Genomic DNA, 22,148 nt, shown 5'->3' with positions numbered 1-22,148 from the left:
AACGCTTGGGTCTGCCATTCTCGCGCGAAATGTAAACAAAAAGTAGTTTCTAAAATGCAAACTTTTATAATAAGAAAAGAGAGAACTAATCCAAAGAAGCTTATCCAATGGTGTTTCTTGTAAATATTCTTCAACGGATATTTTTGTTAAGTAGTAAAATAATTATATTTTTATGGATTATGGAAGAGACGACATTGAACGCCCTTCAGCATGAAGTGGATTTTTATCGGGTAATGTCCTTACTATTAAATTGCTACTGTACCCCTAACTGACACATACGTGACTATCGCGCCCATAATCAGTATCAGGTTGCACAGGATGAAATTTTTTTAGAAGATAACTTGCAAGCATCCTTTCTTAGTAGGTACTTGATGTCTAAGTTGAAATATTATGATGAACCGTACATTAAGACAAGTGGTTACTTATGTCAATGACCATACTAATTATTTACCCCGTAAAAATACTCAAGTGTTTTTTTTCCAGCAGAACCAGTCGGTATTGGAGGATGAGATCCGCACGGTGATAGGTGACAACCAGAAGCTGTCGCAGCAGGTGGGGCAGTTACTACGGGAGAAGTTGCAGCAGGCTCAGATAGATGGCGGGGAGGGAGGGGAGCTGCACGCGCAACTCACGTTGCTTACCAAGGTGCTTATCCTAAACTCTACTTTTAGGCCAAGTCCCCCGTGCTCTAGTGGTTATAATGTTTGGCACACGATCGCGGCTTAATAAGCGACGGAAGAAGAGCAAGCAGAAAAAAGGTACAATGACCTTTGCAAGTAAACTATGGACCCCTCCTCCTAGCACAATGAGGCAGTAAATCTTAAGGATCTCTTAATAAAACTTATAGAGAACGAACCACACGTGAACCGCTAGGCAAGATGTCTTCCAATTACAAATTCTGGTTTTAGTTTACCATTAACCTTTATTACGCTACAGGAAAGGGACTCATTGCATGTACTGTGGCAGACATCGCAGAAAACCATAGAGGCCCTAGAGAATGAACTGAAAGCTTACCAGAGCTATGATACTAGAGGACAGCAGGTATTGTAATACCACACAGTTTATTTATCATCATAATACAGCTTTAACCTGTCCACTACAAGGTTCCTGAAAGCCTCAACTTCTTAGTACAGTCAGTGCACAAGTACCTATGTACTAAGACATACTTATTGAAACATTGTCAGGGCAAGTGGAACCGCCATGTGGCAAGTGGAACCACCGCGTGGCAAGTGGAACCACCACGAAACAAATGGAACCATTTAGCAGTACTTCAATAAATAAATAAGTGGTTGCTCATATTAGCACATTGACTTTCTCGACTGCATAAGTGCTCGCACACTACTCGACCTCTATATTATGCTCGATTAGTGTCTTGAGCTATTTCACCTAATGATAATTTTATCAATTGATCGATTATACTCTTGCAGCACAATAGCAATGAAGATAAACGAGACACAGAACTCAAACTCGAAACAGCACTAAATGACTACTTAGAAATAGAAAAGAAATACAAAACTCTACAAACGAAATGTTTCTCTCTAGAACAAGACTTAAGAGGTAAAGATAATGAAATCGTCCTTTACAAAGACCGAAATAAACAGGCAGAAGACAAAATAGCAGAACTAAGTAAAACTTTAGAAGAGTGTAGAATAAACTTTGCAGCAGAAAAGAAGAATAATGACGAGCTGAGAACACAGTTGAGTGTATGCCAAAAAGAAATTGTAGATAGAGTCAAGAGAGAAGCGGAAGCTAAATCTAAGGTAAAAAGAACACCTATATACCATAATCCTAGGTCACGAGTCTTGCTATTTGCTTTATTTTATGACAATTGTTCACTCCCGACAAACGTTCCTACAAAAATACTATTTTTAACGGAACCTAAAATAAAATTACTTCCAACTTGTGCAGGTTGCAGAAGCATTACAACTCTTCGACGTCGTATCTGCCCAGAAGAACGAAGCCTATAAGAAAATTAAAGAGATCACTGGTAAGACTAATTTCGGCCAACGTCGAGCGTCGCTTAGTGGAAGATACTCCATCCACCTCCGGTTCACAGGGTCCGCTTACCTAACCTTAAGATTTGTCAGATCCGGTTCTTTACAGAAGCGACTGCTTGACTGAACATGCAACCCCCTAAGGGAAAAACAATCCTAGTGGACGATACTGATGACAATAATATAGCAAATGTTATGTGTGCTTAGGGAAACTCACAAAGACCTATCGAAAAATTCTAGATTTGGACAGACCCGGAACTCGAGTCCGTGAATCAGACTTGAAAGGACAAAGAACACGTCTCGATAGATCAGAATCACGGGTTTAAGATTCGAATTTTTCAATCGATGACTCTTATATAACAGAGACAATTCATTTAAACAGCAATTTTGCTATTTGAAATAAGTTTGCATTCCGCTCTTACTTTTTTAAACACATGTCAAATTGCAATATTACTTTTTTGGAGGAATTGCTTTCATGTGGCCTTTATAGACCCCCACATCCGATTGTTGACAGGAGAACTATTACAAGCAAAGCAAGAGGTTGCGAGTGCAAAACGCACTGTAGAAGCAAGTTACAGGACAGAATTGGACGCAGTAAGAGACAAGTACAATGAGAAGATAGCAGACATGCTCGCTCACATCAGGAACCTTGACACGGAGCTGGTGGAGAAGGGGATGCTTTTGAACAAAGCTTTAAGGTTCTTATTTACTTGACTCTGCTTGAATTTAAGGTTTCAACGTTATACGAAAAGCAAAGATCGTATTACCGAATGGTATTTTTTATTTGAGTTTCAGATATAGAAGATGAGTGAAGCAAAGTCGTCTCAAGTTGTCCAAAAGCCTACAATTCCGATAAATGAGCAAAAAAAATAAAATAAATAAAAAGCATTTATTTCAGGCGATGCCCATTAAAAAAATAATCTACAATGCAATGCAAAAGCTACAGAAGGCAAAAGACGAAACTCAAACAATTATAAGCTTCGAACTATATGCACCTAAACAAATATTGAAATTTACTTTACTCTTATTACAGGGAAGTAAAAGTTCTTAAAGAGGAGAATGAAAGTTATCTGGAAAAGCAAAAGGATTGTCTTCACAACGTGAATCCGAAGTTGCAACTTGCAGAACAAAGACTGGAAGCGATGTTTCAGGAATTGGTATATTAATACTCATATTTTTCGTGCCTAATATAATGGGTTACACTTAATTAAGATAAAAACAAGAGATAACAATGTTTAGTGCCCCTGTTTAATAAATTGTGTACATTATACTTCTGAGTGACTTATCGGCGTCACCAACAATAGTGCCACCTAGGCTAGGGTTACCCCTGATATTGAGGTAATTAATATTGAGTCGCTCGTGTGTGCGTGTCGTGAAGAGTTTCAAAAAGACAATTAAGATTTAAATCTAATCACTCCGCGATCAGTAGCAGGATGTTTTAAAGGCCAGGTCAAGAGTACTCTTAACCGGCGATGCATGAAGTCTTTGATGAGAGTGGAATAATCGAAAGCGGTGTGTCAGGATCGTAGTAAGTGGAATTCCGTGGTTTCTGCCTACCCCAACGGAAAATAGGCGTGATCTTATTTATGTATATATGTCTAAACACTCAGTGTGGTTTTATTTTAGGTGGCATCAGAGAGGCGAAACATACAACTGTTATGCGAGAAGCAAAGTCTAACGATAGACATTCAGAGAATTCAGGATATGCACACGAGAGAAACTAAACGCAGGGACTGGGAGGAAAATCTGCTCAAGACACAGTGTGAAGAACTCAAGTAGGTGGTTTGAATATAAATAAATAAAATTAATATAAACACACAAGTACAATACAATAATCTACAACAAGAATACCACAACAATACAATAATAATAACAACAATACAATAAGTTGTTGTTGTTGACAACAACACAACATAATCAACACAACAAAATACGTTTTAAGTATGTTAGGTGGGGTAAAAATCGTAGATAGAGAAAGAGAGACTGGCAGAGATTTGTATCTTATTTCCAACGGCAACGTGTTATTATTACAGAGCACAAGTGGAGCACCTTCAAAAATCGTTGGAAGAGACGCATGGAATGGTGAACAAATTGCAAAATATGTTGTCGTCGAGGACGGAACTGAGTCACAAGTATGTAAAATTGAAGTACTCTTTCACTCTTCAACATGCGAAGCGAGGAATTGTCCAAATATTCTACTATCATACTTTCTAAAGTATTATCGTAGAGAAAAATAATATACTACGTAAAATATACCTTACTGTTTTCCGAAATACGTTTCATCGAATGGTATTCACCGAATTAATATTTCGCCAAAAAATCTTTTAAGCTCTAGAGAATCTACTTTCAAAACTACAGTCAGTGGCCTAACACAAGTAGACAGACTCATTAGGGCACTATTAGAGGTTGCTTATTTTAGGGCATTGACCCTACCTGCCCACACTTACAAACACTACCTTCTATATAGGCCCTTCAATTTTATAAGGACCCCTTTCCAAGAAGTGGATGGGAAGTAGTCCTTATAAAACTGAAGGACTATAGGTAAATTTTCTTTAATTCTTTTTTATTATTTAATTTTAGAATGGTGTCCACAAAGGAAGAAGAATTAATGGAGTTAAACAAACATTTAGAAAATCAGATGGAATTAAGCAGAAAGTAAGTCCAGATTTAACAGAACTAAAATAACATTTGAAGACTTTTGAAACATGTAAAATAATATTAAAATTGCCTTATTTTCTATTTATAGATGGAAAGAGTCCTATGTGGATATGACAGAAAAACTAAAGAAACGATTAGAGGAGATACAGAAAGAAAATAATGAGTTAAGAAAAAAGTTAAAACTACCCTCTGGCTCATCCGACAACAACACTAGTAGTTGAAATAAAAACAGCTTTTTTTACACTTAAAAAAATGTGCAATATTAAGAATAAAATACATTAAGAGAAAAAAATATCTTTCTTACACTTTACTTTAATAATAATTATAAACCTCAACAATCTAATTTAACAATTAAATTCATACCTTAAAACACATAATCATGATATATCTTTTTATGCACTTTATGCAGACACACACTCAGCGAACATACTTGGAAACCAGTATAAGGTTTCTTTCGAGTCCTGAGTGTCTACCCAAGCTAGGCCTTCCTTCACCATATGGTTCAGTGCATTCTGGGCTCTTGTGTCATTCCATCTGAAATATACAGACATGACAATTTAGCAGTATAGATTATATACGGAAGGAATCAGATAGATTTTTGTTATAAATATAGTGTGTAATAGTGTTCATAAGTGCAATCAACAACAAAAGTCTTAGTACTCACAAAATAAAAAGGCATTAAATATTTTCTGTCAAATGATAACTAGTAACTACTACTTATGTTATTTACTCACCCCAAGTCAGCATTGAGTATACTAGCAGACACCCACGCAGTACCCAGAGAGCTTGCCTTCTGTAGGACAAGGGTCTGGTCCAGATTCAGTTCTCCAGGGATTGACTGCACCAACCACTTACCCTTGCTTATAGGCACTACTGTAAATCTGAAATTACAATTATAAAATATTCGAAATCACTTTTATTTGCAGAGATGGATGGAAGAGGAATACATAATTAAAACACATAATAACAGGTTCTCTACATGCCATGATCGAGATCAGTCATCCCGTGATCAAGGCACTTGAAACAGTGTCGAAATACCGGGAGTCTCATATCCTTGATTTAAACGCGGTAAGAACCCTTTATTATGTGTTTTAATTATGATAATAACCACGTAAACCTAAAATAATGTATAGAGGAATACATGATGTGCCGACCCCACTTAGAGAGATAAGAGCAGAAGGATGATGAGTTTTATTTGTAGCTGCAGCAGTATACACATATTCCAATTTAAAATAAATAAATGTAAAGTTAAAATCCCTATCTAGTTACCCATGTACCACATTTTGTATAGTACATAATTATATTATTGATGCAACTTCTCCAAGTTTAAATCTGTTATTAATTGGAAAACACCAACAAAGGATATGACTTTACTTTTACAATATGCATGTCATGATAGTAATATATAGTGCACAAATTATAAAAGTTACACTTTAACCCACCCATTGCCAAATATCCTAAGTTTCTTAACAGCTGCTAGGAGGTCTTCATTGGTAATGTCTTGATGTTTTTTGGCTTTTCCTCGTGCTGCTATAAGCCTTGTCCGAAGTTCTTCCAAAGTGATGAGGCCTCCATTCTTATAGTTTGTTGCTAGACACACCTCTACTATTTGCACTCCTAACTCATAATAGAAGTCACCAATGCCTAAAATAAACAAATAAGTAAATAATCTACACTTATCATCAAAACACTTGGCAAGATTATAAGGATTATCTGAAAAAAATATTGAAAACAAGTATTAGGAATAAAAATTCAATTTTATTTTACAGAAAAGAATATTGTTAGGTTTTTCATTCAAATTCACAACGTAATTCTTAATATTTATGTTCCACATTTAAAATTTAATTGAACTCTTGTTTTGTTGAATTAAAATTTGGAAGTGTTTTAATTTTGTTGATGAGAGGTACATTTCAAGAATGATAATTTGAATAGAAACAATTCAGAGGATACTATTCTACACCACCCCACTCATAAGTACTGATGTAATTTATTTAATATTATAAGTAATAATAAAACACCTTATTGTACACTTAAGACATTTACTTGAAAATCTTATTCTGGGATAGAAAAGGCGGCTTTCCAGACAGTAGCAGTTCTAACAGCAGTGTGACATATATTGAGTACTGAAGAAAGAAACGTAAAGAATGGGTTAGGTATATGGTTGACAATAATATAATTGGATACAAACCTAACACTGACCAAAACCCTTTGCCAGAAGCGAGAGGATCTACACCGATAGCGGCACACATCTCCTGAAACTGCCTCCTGAACTGTGCATTCTTCTTTATCTCACTCTTATGTTTAGTAGCAAACTCTTCCAAGTTTTCCCTAAACACTTCCAGTTGTTTCGACATCTGTTGAAACTGGTTTTCTTGGATTTCAGAACCTTTCTCGCGATATTTCTCCTGTTCAAGCCTCTGTTTTTGAATAGCACCAACACCTGCGCGTCGCCTCATAGTGGAATTTTCAGAGATTTACAATTTTATATATTTCGACAATACAAAAACACCCATCAGCTGATTCACTAGAGTATTTGACATTTGATGTGGTCGTTCGGAAATAGAGATTTATGTCGTTTCGACGTTCCGGAGGCCTGTGAATGCATGGACTTGGCATGGACATGGTACTCTATGGAATCATAGAAGAATCGAGTTTGAAAAACAAAATTGAAATCGATTAAAAAAAATAATCGAACGCGAAATATAGTAATCAGCTAAAAAACTCACGTCCAAAATCTTTGAAAAAAATCGAAAGAGGTGTCCGAGTCGCGGGAAACGTAAACGCCGATGTTTGAAGCACCTTAGCCTCACCCAAAGAAAATATCCCCCTAGGTATATAATGTTGGCAAAGATTTTATGGGGCTCGGCAATATTCCTATTTTCCACGATTTTATAATATTATTATACAAAATACTTAGTATCTCACCAGATTATAATGCTACATGCAATACAAGTTCGTCTTAGGATTTTCACATTGAAGTTGTACTGCAGCAAGTCTCACGCACGATACGGAGTCAGATGTTACAAGTTTCGCCTATTTTATTTATTTAAGTACATTTCAAAGACTTGTTTATAATTTATAAATTGATTATGAAAAACCATACAAAAAAGTAAAAAACAAAAAGATGATTAAGCATCCCTGGTGGGGATCGAACCCACGACCTTTGGATTAGAAGTCCAACGCGCTATCCTCTGCGCCACAGGGACAACTGTTGGACCTGTCAAAATAGTAGTACAGTATCAGTTGTACATGATTATACAGTTTAATATGGGTAAATAATTGTAGGTAACATTATTCAATCATTTTAAGTGAAATAAAATAATCTTTATGAATTATTTGAAATAAATATATTGACTGTTGAGATCTTATTATTACAAAATTGTAAAAGAGGAAACATGTTGTTGTCAGAGCAACCGGATATGTCAACAAATGAATAAACGTCAAAATTCTGTTTGGGGAAGTTTGAAATTTCAGTGATTTGTGAAAGTTGCATAAAATTATTTCCAATTATAATGTAGGGTTTAACAAATTGTTATTATAAAATATAAATAACTAAATTCACAATGGATAACATTGAAGTTGAGCCGGTGTCGCCCGATATGGAAATAAACAGTGAAAATCCGATACAACAAAATGATCAAGAATCTGTAGAGAATTTTGAGAAATTTATTTACGAATTGTTTGAGAAAAATGGGATTTTGAGCGATTTGAGGGCGTATCTACGTAGACACATTGTTAATCTGTTGAAAAGTGCCCAAATCGGTGAGTTTAAAGTTAAAACATTTTATAACCAAAAAGTGGTTTTGAGTTTTGTTTGATGTGATTTATTTTTTGATTGTTGACTCAGGTGAGACTCCGGCATGCCAAAAACACTTCGCTCAACGTCTAGAACTGACGACACAAGCCATGAACATGCTTATTGCCGAATATTTGTTGCGCTTGGTAAGTACCTATTTGATTTTTTTCTTTAAAAATATAATCTATCATAATGATATATATTTTTTTCTTTTTTATCTGTATTTTACTGTATTATTTATTTATAAAGTACAGCCACATTGCATACATTAAAACATTTTTACATTTAGAAGTGTATGATACGGTGTCTAATATATTATGAAAATTACGGCGTATATGTATAACTATATGTATTATTATTTGTATGGAACATATGCATAATTAGGTAGGAATAAAAGTTTTTTGTATGTTGACAGGAATTTAGTTACACTCTGTCTGTGTTTGTGTCGGAGATACCCCTGGCGAACATGGTGTTTGACTTTGCCGGGAACATGATGAGGGGTGATGGTGAAGAATCCAACCTTCGATTCAAAGATAAAGATGTGTGCTCCATTCTCAACTATTTAGGTTTGATTTTTAAATTTTTCTTTCATTGTCCATTGTATAGGTACCTAATTAAGTATCTAATTAAAGAACGTTTTCATCATAAAATGCCATTTTGATACCTAGAGGAACATAATGTTCAATATTCGTTTTTATTTTAGTATGTGAGATTTAATTACTAATTCAATAGATAAAATACTTTTTACTCTATATTTATTTTAATGTATTTAATTGCATAATTAATTCAAAACTCCAATTTCAAATTATTTGATTAGATTACTGTAATTATTATAAGATTGAAAGTGTAACTATGTTACAATGGCAAATGCGCAAGGCGCGCGAAGCCAAAACCTAAGAAAAAAGAACTATGTTACAAACTGAATAAAGATATATTTTAATTTGAACTATAAGGAACAGTATGATTACAACTATAGATAATGTAATTTCAGGAATAAAGTGTGATGCGGAGCACATAGCAGACGTAATAGAGATGTACAAGAATAATGACCACACTCCGCTTTTGATGTGCATACTCAAGAATATGACCATGTACCAACCTAATGCTCCTCTTGTTGAGGGTAAGCTGTGTTTAAAATAAAAATTACTACTTACAACATAAGCTCACATCCATAATCCCGATTGGGGTAGGCAAAATAAAAAATAATCCTATGAATTACACCCACTCTTGATACAAAGTCCTAAGATGAATATAATGATCTCTTCTTCTTATCGTGTGGGTTGTGAGGTAGAATACCAAACTCACCAACCCCTACATGGCTCATGTAACGACTACATACTTAAGGCAGTAAGAAGTAACCAGGACCAATGGCTTAACGTACCTTCCGAAACACGGATCATCTTACTTGCAGACAATCAGGTGATCAGCCTGTAATGTCTTAATCAAATTAGAGATCGCATATTCTACCTCACAACCCACAGGATAAGAAGATACTATTATTTTTCCAGATAGAATTCCAGATATCACGTTCGATAGGTCTCCCATAATACCAGCGCCGCGGCCCGTGCTAAGCACGTGTCACGGCATTATGCTGAGGGAGATCCTTTTTTTATTTTGGGCGCCTCCATTGTGTATTTAATGTCTGTATTATTTGTCTTTTTGTCTTTGTTTTTTTTTCTATATTTTTTTTTTATTTCTGTAATGTAAGTTGTAAATGTGGCGTCCAATATGGAAATAAATATTTTCTTTCTTTCTTTCTTTCTTTATTTCTAGATACAATATCAGAAGGCAGTGTGTCGAGCACCCACAGCTCGGACACCCTCAGCGAGAGTCCGTGCAAGAAGAAGTCCCCCACTTTCCTGGACAAGTGTCGCCACTACAACGTCTGCCGACCCTGCCACAACAAGCTGGCGCACCTGAAGGACAAGTACAGGAAGAGAAAGAGGGATTTTATTAAGGTAATGCTAAAGAATTTCTTTCACCCAAACATTAATAGGAGAGGGGATGCTATAACATAGCATCAAGCCTGCATCCCCGAAGGGGTAGGCAGATGTATAGTACTACATACACTATAGTATTATATGTATACAGGCACTCCTCGCCAGCTATGTTTAAGTCCCATGTAATAGGGGGCGAGCCAATTGTCCAAAGGTTGTCCGGATGAAATTGCTATTTAGCAATAAGTCCGCCGATTGTGCTAAATTTGAACATACATACATAAACTCACGACTATATTCCTAATTGGGGTAGGCAGAGCTACATTTATCGCAAGATGAACTAAGTACCAACCCACAGTGGAGCAGCGTGGTGGAGAATGCTCCATACCCCCTCCGGTTGATTGAGGGGAAGCCTGTGCTCAGCAGTGGGACGTATATAGGCAGTTTATGAACTAAGTACCCACGTTTCACCAAGCTTTCTATTAAAGCGACGTGATATGTATTGATAATTTGAACATCGGCTTTGAAAAAACTGGAAAATCTCTCCGTCTTATGCTATCTACTGAAGCAATAATAACGCTGGTAATCTCTATCAGGGTGGCCAGAGGCACAACCTAATATCACCCTGCAGAGCCCTGTAGTTGTACTTACTTTGAAATAGTTTAAATCTCTAGCCACAGCAATTTTATCTAATTCTCTACGGAGATATGCTTCTATGCTGTTCTGGGAGCATATAAAAAACATACAACACGTTCAGCTGCTTCTCTTCCTGGGCATGTCGTAAAAACCGACAGAGGGATTGTGTCCTCTAACATGATGGACTAATGTTATGGGCGATAGGCTGATCCCTTATCACCATAAGGTTCATCATATCCATCTTTGGACTTCGTATCAACAGTGGCTGCAAGTTGTCTTTGATTACTTGTGGCTCTGCCCACCCCATTAGGGATTACGGGCGTGAGTTTATGTATGTATGTCTACGGAGATAGGTTGTATTCGTACTGGTGACTCCCCCTGGCATAAAAGCTGGATCCGCTCCTGATTACCATCTGAGAATACGAGTGTAAGAGTCGACGTTTTATTTCAGAAAGAGACAAGTATCAATTCAATGAATGTGAAGACAGTGATGAAGAATATCTCGGCTATAGAGGGCACTCTCACTGATGAGGTTATTTCAGCCATATGTAAAACATCTTTAGTATTTGCTGTTTTAGTTTTCAACATAGTCATTTTATTTCTTCATACATATACATAAACTCGCGCCTATTTGCCACCAGGGTCCCACAAGCAGAGACTGTAGAATTCTATTTACTTCGATCCTGACATACTACTCTACTTTTCGTGCTTCCTCCACATTCATCAATTATTTCTCCATGTTATGTAGTTTTTTAGATATAAGTAATTATAATAGGTTCTGTTGTGTCAAAGGTTCGAGTAATTAATTACCTAGTAAAAAAAGTCTGACAACTTGAAAGAAGTCTAAAATAAATGATGAGCATTTCCCTCCGTTCCCTAATTTTTTTATATTATAGAACGGAAGTGTGTTTGTCGATTTGTCCTTCTTGTCCGCAATATTCAACGAAGCAATGAATCGTCGTGAAACGTGCTTTTTTGCATAGATATACCTAAGTACATTGTTTTAAGTTTACGCGGTTATTATCATAATTAAAACACGTAATAACGGGTTCTTACCGCGTTTAAATAGGGATATGAGTACGGGATTACAGTCATCCCGTGATCATGGCACTTGCAACAGTGTCGAAATATCGGGAGTCTCATATCCCTACTTTAACATACATACATACATACATAAACTCACGCCCATTTCCCACCTACTTTAAATGCGGTAAGAACCCGTTATTATGTGTTTTAATTAGATATAAGTAGTTTAACGGCCGGGTGGGGAAATATCACAAAAAATACTTTGTGATCCCTAGTTTGGTGAGCACATTACAGGCTGATCATCTGATCGTCCGAAAGTAAGATTATCCGTGCTTCGAAAGGCACGTTAAGCCGTTGGTCCCGGTCACTACTTACTGCAAGCAAGTAGTCGTAACATGAGCCATGTCAGGGGCCTTTGGCGGCTCTATACCCTGACACCAGGATTGATGAGGTAATCCACCTCACAACCCACACGATGGAAGAAGAAGAGTAGTTTATGGGCTGGTGAGCAAGTGACGTAGGCTAAGGCTACTCCCGGATATATAAATGCACGATTCCTATGAGATAGAAAAAAAAACATTAATTTTCCTTTACTTGTTTCACCATGTCGCCGAACCCAGCATGAGTCTAATAGAGGTTGGTTTGTGTCCAGATGATGGAGCAAGTGAAGTCAGTTTATGAAGCGGAGGTGGAGCTGGTACGCGCTGAAGAGGAACGCAAGGTGAAACGCTCGCTCGCCTCACACGCCATACAGTTACAGCAACAGAGGCAAGAGGTAAGCATCTTCTTCCTATCCCCTAGAGATGTCCCGTTTCAGAAATCAAAATTATTTCACACATCTCCCTAGCATTATCCCGAATTTCACGGGGTCCGCTTACCTAACCTGATATTTGACAGGTCCGGTTTTCCACAGAAACGACTGCCTGTCTGGCCTTCCAACCCACGAAGGGAAAACTAAAATCATTTATTCAACATAATTATCATAGATAATCAATTTAACATTTTTGAAACAACGCCATTTCGCAAGGTGTTATGGCTGAGGAGAGGAAATGACAAGAAAATGCAACAGCAATACATATTTTAAATCAATGTAGGTTTTTCTGAGGGTTCGCTTACCTAATCAGAATATATGACAGGTCCGGTGTTTTACAGAAGCGACTACCTATTACAGATTAAGTTACGTAGGTACCTCCGAAATGCATTTTTCGGAATGTGGGTTTCCTCACGTTTTTCTTCACCGCTGTAGGTACACGTGATAATAATTTATGATCCAAACATGAATTCGAAAACAAATTCGAAAATCATTGGTTTAGGGCCGTGCTGGGATTTGAATCTGCGACTGCACAGTGAGAGTCAAGTCTTCCAACTGGGTTACTGGGCTTCTACCGCGCACCGTAAACTCAAATGGACGCCCATCTTTATAACTGGGTATTTTGTTTCAGCTAGAAGATATGTTTAAAAAGCGGGAAGAAGAGTTAGATAAGAATGTGCGTGCCAAGAAGAAGTTCCTGTGGGGTCTGGCGCGCTCCCTCCGCGACCAGCACGACCAAATGACGCGCGCTATGAACGCGCTGCGCTGTCAGACTAGGAGACTCACTGCCAAGGTGAACAACACTCACGCGGCCCACGCTATAGACGAGTTTTTTTAAATTACGTAGACAAAATGGAGCTCAGTAAAACTTAAACAGAGCATTGCTTTCTAAAATGAATTGCTCCAATGTGGCCATTTTAACCCCCCATGTAATGAGCAGGTAAGATTATAAAAAAACACTAACTGATTCCAACCAGTGTTTGAGTAGATTTTTAGAATTTTTACTATGATGTCGTGTGTGTCTTATGTTAGGACACTCTGTACATGGCGATTGCCAGTTATGTCCCTAAAAGCGTCCTAACATAACATATCATTACGCCTGTATGCTCAAAAGGGTAGGCATAGGTGTATAGTATATGCACCCACTCCTCGCCAGCTATGAAAAGTTCATTTTCGTACAATAGGACAGACAAAAGGAACATACAAAATTTACAAAGAAAACAGGCAATACAGGTAAGCTTATCCGTAGCTAAGAGATTTCCAGCTGACTTACGTGACAAAAGGACCATGAAGTGTGTGTTTCATTTACAGGAGGACAGCCTGAAAAGCCAGCTAGTAGAAGCCGAGCAAGTTCTTCGTCAGCGCGGCGAGAGCATCCGAGCGCAGATCTCGGGAGAGCTGCTGGCGCTGGAGGGGCAGCTCGACACCATCAAGAAGGAGCGTGATAACATACACCAGGAGCGCTCCCAGCTGGAACAGATGAAGCAGCAGCACAGTGAACATGCTTTGGTAAGTTCTTTTTCTCTTGTGAAGGTGGCCACTAACCACCAGCTCGGCACCATCAAGGACCGCGACAATATACACCAGGAGCGCCCCCAGCTGGAACAGATCAAGCAGCAGCACAGCGATCGTGTTTTGGCAAGTTGTGTGAGTTGTTGGGGTTGGTCACTGATTACCAGCTCGACATTATCAACGAGCGCAATAATATATCCCAGGAGAGCTCCCAGTTGGAACAAGTGAAGCAGCGGCACAGCGATCATGCTCTTGTGTGGATTTGGAGATCAGTCATTGACCTCACTACAGTACTCAGCTAGTTATGACGTCAGTGACTGACCCCACCAACTCTGGTGTCAGGTTTATGGTTCTCCCAGCTGGAACAGATGAAGCAGCGGGCCATGTCGCAAAAATAATTTATTAAACCCGTTGGGGTAGGAAGCGACCACGGAATATTCTGTTTCTTTTCTTATTTTTCCGAATATTAAAAAACGTAATGTTTTTTGGTATATACAGAAATAAATCAACATCATTTCCTTCAAGCCATTTGTATCAATATCTCAATTCCAGCAAAAACACGACAAGGAAACGTCACACGAGATTCGTTCATTCTACGAGCTGAAGACCGAACTGGCCAATCTTAAGAGATACATGGAGGCCACACGGATAGACCCTAAGGTCTTAATCGATCGCTGTACTATAACGGACTTGCACGGAGTATCTTCCAAGCTGGGCATTGAGATACTGAATAACGAACAAGAGATAAGGGCGGCGAGGGAAGAAGATAAGCTGAAGGCTAACCAGCTTGTCAATGATTTCAAAAAGCAGAAGAATGTCAACTTTAATGTGGTAAGTTTTATGGCCATTTCGGCGACATCCAGCTTAGGGCCGGTTACATTTTAGACGCGTTTCCCGCACACAAATCGGTCGTCGTTCTAAGTAGAACTATTCCCGAGAGAGGATCCCGGGGGAAGGGGGGATCATGGGGTCGTCCCCCCACTTGATATCAACTTAGAATCATGGGCTCAATCATCTCTCAAAGTTTTTGTTACAATGTCACTAACACCCTGTATAAACTCACGGTTATTTCCCACCGGTGTAAGCAGAAACTACATAATAATATGGAATTCCATTTGGTTCGATCCTGACACTCCTTTTGCTTCCGCATCATCAATATTTTTATATACGCACGCCCGTTGTTATGTGTATGTAACATTGATACCTTTTGTAGGGCCCCCCAGGAGACGATTCGTCTTCGGCGGAGGGCGTGCCACTGTCCATGTTGTCTCCCGCCGCCACCATACTGCAGCTGCGAGACGAGAACGATCGACTGCGCCAGTATGCTGCACAGGTACCATGTTCTGTTCAATGCATCTGGACTCAATACATACGACCATCTCTTGTCCTAGGGGTTAAAAAGTCCACATGGAAGCAATTCATCTAAAAATCAATGATGTTGTATCCGTAGCATACCCTGGACACTTCAAACAAAACACATTGACGTTATCGTACACGCGTATTTCTTTGTGACGTCTGACGTCAGACGATCAAGATTAAAGTAAGACCGAGGGTTGAGGTAAACCAAGCTCAGCCGCTGGTGGGGAGCGGAGAGTTGCCGTTCTGTATGTAGTGTTATTCGTTGTGTCCGTAGCAACAAGCGCAGCTGGAGCAGCTGGCGGCGGCGGCGGCGCGGCTGCAGGCGGCGGCGACGCGAGACGCGTGGCGGCCCCGGACGGCGCCCGCCGACGCGCTCGGGCCTTTGGCCGGCGGCAGCTTCACGTGAGTAGCCCGTGGTAGGCTGGGGCCGCGGGGGCACCGTGCCTTGAATGGTTTTGATTACCATTCAAAGGACGTCTTTAAAGTCGTAAGACCGAATGTTTTTTCACAATCCAAACCCGATTGTTTACGTAGTAACTGGGACCAACGGCTTAACGTGCCATCTGAAGTACGTATCATCTTACTTTCGGACAATCGGGTGATCAACCCGCAATGTTCTAACCAAACTAGGGCTCTGGGATTCGAAACCGATTCCTCCTGATCGTGAGTCTAATGCCACATCACTGAGGTTGTTATATCGGCTTTCAGTGAACTGTCACCAATCTAGACAGCGTGTTAATGTAACTCATGTTCTAGCAGGGTGAACCCGACAGTGAGCTCGAACTCGTTCGGGTGGCGCAAGGGTGCAGGCGAGGAGCTGTGCGCGGTGGGCGGGCCCGGCGTGCGGGGGGCGCGGGTGCTGCTGCCCGGGGACACGCTGCCCTTCATAGGCGTGCTGCGGGACCGGCATGCCGACACCAGGCGGTCAGTACAGTACCAAAAACTTAGGGTTGACCCATATCTGGCAGCACGCTATAGCATGCTGACACTTTTTTTTAACTAATTGGGGATTTGGGTGGTGCGCAGCAGAATCGAAAAAACGTTCTGAAGCTAATTTGAGTCATTGGGCAATGGTTGGCAGACCTAGATAAATGTAAAGATTTTCATGCTTACCTACGCGCGCGTACGCATACGCTATCACCTTGTCTATTCCACCGCGGGCGGTTGCTCTTTCTCTCTCTTTCTAGCAAATGACGGTTCTGAGAACAGAAAAGGATAGAAGCATAATAAATAAATAAATAAGAAAGTGCAATGAAGTGCTGAATAATGTGAAAAAAGTACTGTTGGACACATGCCTCCCCTCGAACCACCGGGGAAGGTATGCAACAAACTCCGCCGCGCTGTCACACTGATTGGTTCCACGGATTGGCGGAAGTATTCTGGCTAGTATTCAGCCTTTTTGCCAGCTGAAAATGCTGGCAAAAAAGTGTTGAATGATGACTCCTTCGACGAGTGCCTGCGTGCCAGAACGCAGAGAACTAGCCACCAGCGCAATTTCAATTTGTCCTCCATCAAGAACCGCCGCCGTACAGAACACTCGCGTCAAGAATGTTATAGTAAACCATACATAATGATGTGTCCATAATCAGACAGTGCAATTATAAAACAATCGTGAGAAGAAATCGTCTTTACTTAAAACCGTGATGCTCCTTAAGCGCAAATAAGCTACAGTGCTAGAAAAAGTTCTTCAACTTGAATTGTCATAGAATTAGAGCAACTAAGTATTCGGTCCGAGCAGATACCGGTATTTAAATGTTTGTTATAGCCATATGATCAGCCAGTGGCGGGCCATGCGTCGCCTGTCCCCGCCGGCGAGGCCGCGACCCCGCTCGCCGTCGCCTGCGCAGCGAGATATCAGACCTAGTATGTATACTGTCTTTATATCATCATGGATTCTATGCTGGACTGGAGCGAATAAAAACCATAAACGCGATCAACTGCTTCTCTCACCAGGCATGTTGTAAAAACCGACAGTGGGTTTATTCTTTCTAACATGATGCTTACACACGATGGGCTGAACACCTATTTTACCAATACGGTTAGTCATATCCATTTAGCAGTTCGTATCAAAATTGTCTTTTGACTACAGGTATTTTTTTATTACTTTACATAGTATGGGTATTTAATTACATATCTAGTACGGGTTTTATACTCCGTACGGGTATTACACTACACATTTCGTACGGGTTTTATATATTACGTACGGGTTTTACACTACATACTTCATCATCATCATCATCAGCCCTTTACACTACATACTTAGAACGGGTATTTCAGTTAGCCGTTGATCCCGGTAGCTTCTTACTGATATAAGGACGTAGTCGTTACATGAGTCATGTCAGGGGCCTATGGCGGCTCAATAATAACCCTGACACCAGGGATGATGGGGTTGGTAATCACCTCACAACCCATACGATAGAAGAAGACGGGTATTTCAGTACATATTTAGTACGGGTTTTATATATTACGTACGGGTAATACACTAAATATTTCGTACGGGTTTTATATATTACGTACGGGTATTACACTACATACTTAGTACGGGTATTTCAGTACATATTTAGTACGGGTTTTATATATTACGTACGGGTAATACACTACATACTTAGTACGGGTATTTCAGTACATATTTAGTACGGGTTTTATATATTACGTACGGGTATTACACTACATATTTAGTACGCGTTTTATATATTACGTACGGGTATTACACTACATACTTAGTACGGTGTATGCGGGCGTAAGTTTATGTAAGTGATTATTTATTTTTATTATCCCTATAGTTTGATTCGATAGTGTTAAAAATTCCTTTCCTCCAGGTAGTGCGGGGCCAAGCGTGAGCGTGGGTCCGGTAGACCATCTGCAGAACGACATCGAGCCGGAGTCAGACCAGCCGGAACCGGAACTACTCATAATTGAAACTAGAAACATGTAAGCCATTTGACTAACTTTCATACATTTTTAATAAATACCGTTCGTTATATCTAGCATCATATATGCCATACATGACCTTAGGGACTTCTCCAAATTTGGTCATAAAATTTTCTAAAAACGGTGGTCTTAATGAGGTATGAAACGATTGATGAATGTGGAGGAAACAAAAGAAGTGTGTCAGCGATCGAAGCAAATAGACCTCCATAGTCTCTGCCTACCCCGGTGGGATATAGGCGTGTGTTTATGTATAAACGATGTGTTTCAGGGAGAAAGTCCATTGTAAGCAGCCGCTGGCTGTCCCCACTCGCAACAGAGAGAAGAGTCCCAAGTCCGTGCTCAGAGAGGCCAAGGAGAAGCTTCGGACGTACGTTTTATTAATATTTCACCCGACTGCGTCCAAGGAAAAAGGAGTGTTATGAGTATATACGTATGTATACAGTGCGTTAGTGACATCGATCATAACGAATACTGAGGGGGACGATTCAGACCATGATTCTGAGTTGATATCAAGTGGATTTTCCTGTTGGAAATTTTAGTGTTTTTTAAATTATTTTCCATACTTTTGGGACGGAAAATTCCACTTGATATCAACACAAAATCACGGCCTGAATCTTCCCTCAAAGTTTTAGTTACGATGCTATGAGGTCACTGTTAGGCTACACGTAGATATGCTACGGCATAGCACTTATTTAGTGGCTTGCTTTTGTAGCGTAGCTCATATTACTTGTTAATGAAAACATAGAGAGCTTTAAGAACTTTTGTATTCATTATGTCAGTCATCTAGTAAACGCCTTACAGTGAACACGCACTTATTATTTGCCGCCCTTCTGAACCACATAACATACCTAGTCTCACACCCAGTCAGTATCACCACAATTAGCATAACCCACACTATTTCGGCAAACACTAATGTCGATACATAGATCGAAGAGGTTTTAAGATGGACAGGAGGGATCCGGTGGTGTAATGGTTAACACGCTCGTCCTGGCTTGATAGAGCTGCGGGTTCAAATCCCGTAGGAGTCAGATTTTTTCGATTTAATTTTATGTTTGTTAGTTTCCCTACGCACGGGTGAATGCTTAACATAAATACTGTAAATGTGGTATGATAAAGTGTCAAATCGCACTGTGGTCGATTTATTACTACTAGCAAATTTATAAAACGTATTGAATTAATCGATAATTTTATCACGTTGCGCATGTTAGCCTGCTGTACAGTCATGAGCAATATAATGTACCCACTTTAGGACTCTGTCGCACTAACATATTTGAAATTTAGTGAGACTTACAGTTCAATTTGTCAAAAAAGTTAATGTGACATGGTACCAAAGTGTATAAATATTAATGCTCGTGACCGTACGCTTAGCGCGAAAGATATATAATATCAGAAAAATACATTGTATTAAAACTCTCAAATGAATCCGGCTATATCTTTCGTAATTCCCTCTTTACAGAAAAGCAAACACCAAATATTCGGTACCATCAACATCGTCTCGCGAGAAGAGTCCGTCGTCGGTGCTTCGGGAAGCGAAGCTGCGGCTTCGGAAGCTTGAGATCGAAGCAGAAGCGGTTGAGAAGTCGTACCTGGACTTCCGGAAGCGGCAGTCAGAGCTGCGCGGGGAGCGCGCCCCGGAGGAAGACGCCGTCACCAAGGATACGGGCGAGCTGTGTGAGCTTCACATTTGTACCGATAGGAATCTCTCCCCAGCGTTTATCGACCTCCGTGGTCCAGTGGTTCAGCGTTGGGCTCACCATCCGGAGGTCCTTTGCATATCACGAAAATCACTTTGGAATTTCTAGTTTGGTTAGGACATTACAGGCTGATCACCTAATTGTCTGAAAGTAAGGTGATCGTACTTCGAAAGGTACTACTCACTACCCACACGATAGTTTTTTCCGTTTTTATTCCGGGATTATAAGAACCTGAAGTTCGAGCAGGTTCCGGTTTTTCCAGAAGCAACTGCCAATCTGATCTTTCAACGGTATACCATGATGTACATCGGAGGTACTGATCACTTTATAACTTATAATGTAAAATGTTAAGCTATATTTAAATGAGGCGTTTTTGCCGCTTCTTTCTTTCAATCATAACATCTTCTTAAGTTTGACTTAAATTACTGAATTCACCGATGATTAGTTTTATTTATATTCCAGCTATAAGACGTAGCAGATCGCTGCAGAAGATAGACCATGGTTTCATGGCAGACGCACAGATGAATCGCGCGGAGACGCAGAAGTTGATCCGCGACGATTTCGACCGCTACCTGCGAGAATACCACGCCAACTTCGACATAAGCGACACACACTTCCATAAAAACCTCAACACTGCCAAAGCCAAGCCCATCCCTGAAGCATTCTCCTCGTCCAGAAATCTAAACATCAGCGAAAAATTGACCGACGACATAAACAATTATCTAGAGACCCCTATAAACGAATTTAGGAAATATTACCGTTCTCAAATGTCTTCTAACGAGAGAGTAGAAAACGACGTCGGTAGACCCATGTCGCCGAAAAGGAACCAACGACCCAAATCGCCGCTGCGCCGAGAAATTAATAAAGTTGAAATGGACAAAGTCGATAATAAAGGCGCAAAAGAGGAAAAGGATTACGAAGCCAAAAAAGAAGCTTTATTGATGGCGAAGAATTGTAAACAGATGGAGTTGGAGATACTCAAACGTAATATCAATAAGATGTATAACATCCCGGATTCCCCTTACATCGAAGTACCAGCCGACATACCGACAAATGTGATGAGCAACGACTCCAACCACTCAACCGAACAAGCAAACGTAACCCTTATGAAAGAGACCACCAAAAACTTAATGATTGAAGTAGAAAATGTAAACAAGATAAACGAAATAAACGTAGTAGACAAGCCCCCTAACTTATTAGTTGAGGTGCAGAGCAGGGTGGAAACTGCAGGCATCCCGCATTCTGACTCCGAACCTGAAGGGGGAGAGAAAATGTGTGGGAATATGACTATCCTTATAAGTCCAAAGAGGAGTGACTCCGATGGAACTGCGAATAACAGGACGAAGTCTCCGGACAACGGTAGAAGAAGCATGTCGCCCGAGCAAGCGGCTAGATTGACGAGAAACGACGTGTTCGAAGCGATATTCCACGCGGACACATTGAAAGCAACCTCCAGCTTCGAAATACATCCAACGAGCTCGAAGGAACACGTCGACGACTCGGATGGAGTGGAGAAAGACGCGACAGAGGACTATCCCGACGACTTCTCGGCCGACGTCGACAACTACAACACTCTGTCCGACAAAAACTCGCCGATATCACTCCCCAAGTCACCAACCGACGACAGAGACTTTTGGGATAACTAATTATTCAAAATAACAATGAGAATTATACCAAACATGTTTTATTCCAAAGATAAATAAATTACGACATCGGGTACACGTCACTTAGAAATATTTCTCATTTTTAAAAGTGGAAATTTGTGTGTCAATTAATATAAGTAAATTAATATTT

The 22,148-nt window shown here is 39.8% G+C and overlaps 3 protein-coding genes and 1 non-coding gene across 5 annotated transcripts; 2 read left to right on the top strand and 2 right to left on the bottom strand.

Moving 5' to 3' along the window:
* The first annotated feature begins 10 nt into the window (after window positions 1–10).
* Window positions 11–4,963, top strand: LOC126375675 (myosin-11-like). 2 transcript variants are annotated; one of them, XM_050022750.1, is made up of 11 exons: window positions 11–230; window positions 487–645; window positions 937–1,041; window positions 1,428–1,760; window positions 1,909–1,987; window positions 2,509–2,692; window positions 3,028–3,151; window positions 3,621–3,769; window positions 4,028–4,126; window positions 4,575–4,649; window positions 4,741–4,963. In XM_050022750.1, the coding sequence occupies exons 1-11, from the start codon at window positions 108–110 to the stop codon at window positions 4,871–4,873; spliced, it is 1,563 nt and encodes a 520-aa protein (XP_049878707.1). In that variant the 5' UTR covers window positions 11–107; the 3' UTR covers window positions 4,874–4,963. The 2 variants fall into 2 exon arrangements, with proteins under 2 accessions (XP_049878707.1, XP_049878706.1); XM_050022749.1 differs by having other exon boundaries at window positions 484–645.
* LOC126375715 (vacuolar-sorting protein SNF8) lies at window positions 4,943–7,206 on the bottom strand. The gene is made up of 4 exons (XM_050022812.1): window positions 6,841–7,206; window positions 6,095–6,296; window positions 5,387–5,533; window positions 4,943–5,186 (listed from the first exon to the last, which is right to left on the bottom strand). Exons 1-4 carry the CDS (start codon window positions 7,106–7,108, stop codon window positions 5,054–5,056), a joined length of 750 nt encoding a protein of 249 aa, XP_049878769.1. The 5' UTR covers window positions 7,109–7,206; the 3' UTR covers window positions 4,943–5,053.
* Window positions 7,207–7,785: 579 nt separating this feature from the next.
* On the bottom strand, window positions 7,786–7,858 carry Trnar-ucu (transfer RNA arginine (anticodon UCU)). Its single transcript has one exon. It is a non-coding gene; the product is annotated as a tRNA-Arg (tRNA).
* Window positions 7,859–8,115: 257 nt separating this feature from the next.
* On the top strand, window positions 8,116–22,103 carry LOC126375393 (uncharacterized). Its single transcript, XM_050022300.1, has 19 exons — window positions 8,116–8,414; window positions 8,500–8,594; window positions 8,864–9,014; window positions 9,440–9,568; window positions 10,222–10,406; window positions 10,467–10,472; window positions 11,473–11,553; window positions 12,700–12,822; window positions 13,490–13,651; window positions 14,170–14,367; window positions 14,923–15,201; window positions 15,584–15,703; window positions 16,004–16,131; window positions 16,489–16,653; window positions 17,495–17,592; window positions 18,549–18,660; window positions 18,929–19,027; window positions 20,117–20,331; window positions 20,817–22,103. The coding sequence occupies exons 1-19, from the start codon at window positions 8,216–8,218 to the stop codon at window positions 21,998–22,000; spliced, it is 3,729 nt and encodes a 1,242-aa protein (XP_049878257.1). The 5' UTR covers window positions 8,116–8,215; the 3' UTR covers window positions 22,001–22,103.
* The last annotated feature ends 45 nt before the right edge of the window (window positions 22,104–22,148 follow it).

This window comes from Pectinophora gossypiella, chromosome 19 (genome assembly GCF_024362695.1).
Source record: "Pectinophora gossypiella chromosome 19, ilPecGoss1.1, whole genome shotgun sequence".
Taxonomy (NCBI): domain Eukaryota; kingdom Metazoa; phylum Arthropoda; class Insecta; order Lepidoptera; family Gelechiidae; genus Pectinophora; species Pectinophora gossypiella.
Note: the sequence above shows the minus strand (reverse complement) of the source record. Positions and strands in the feature narration are given on the sequence as shown.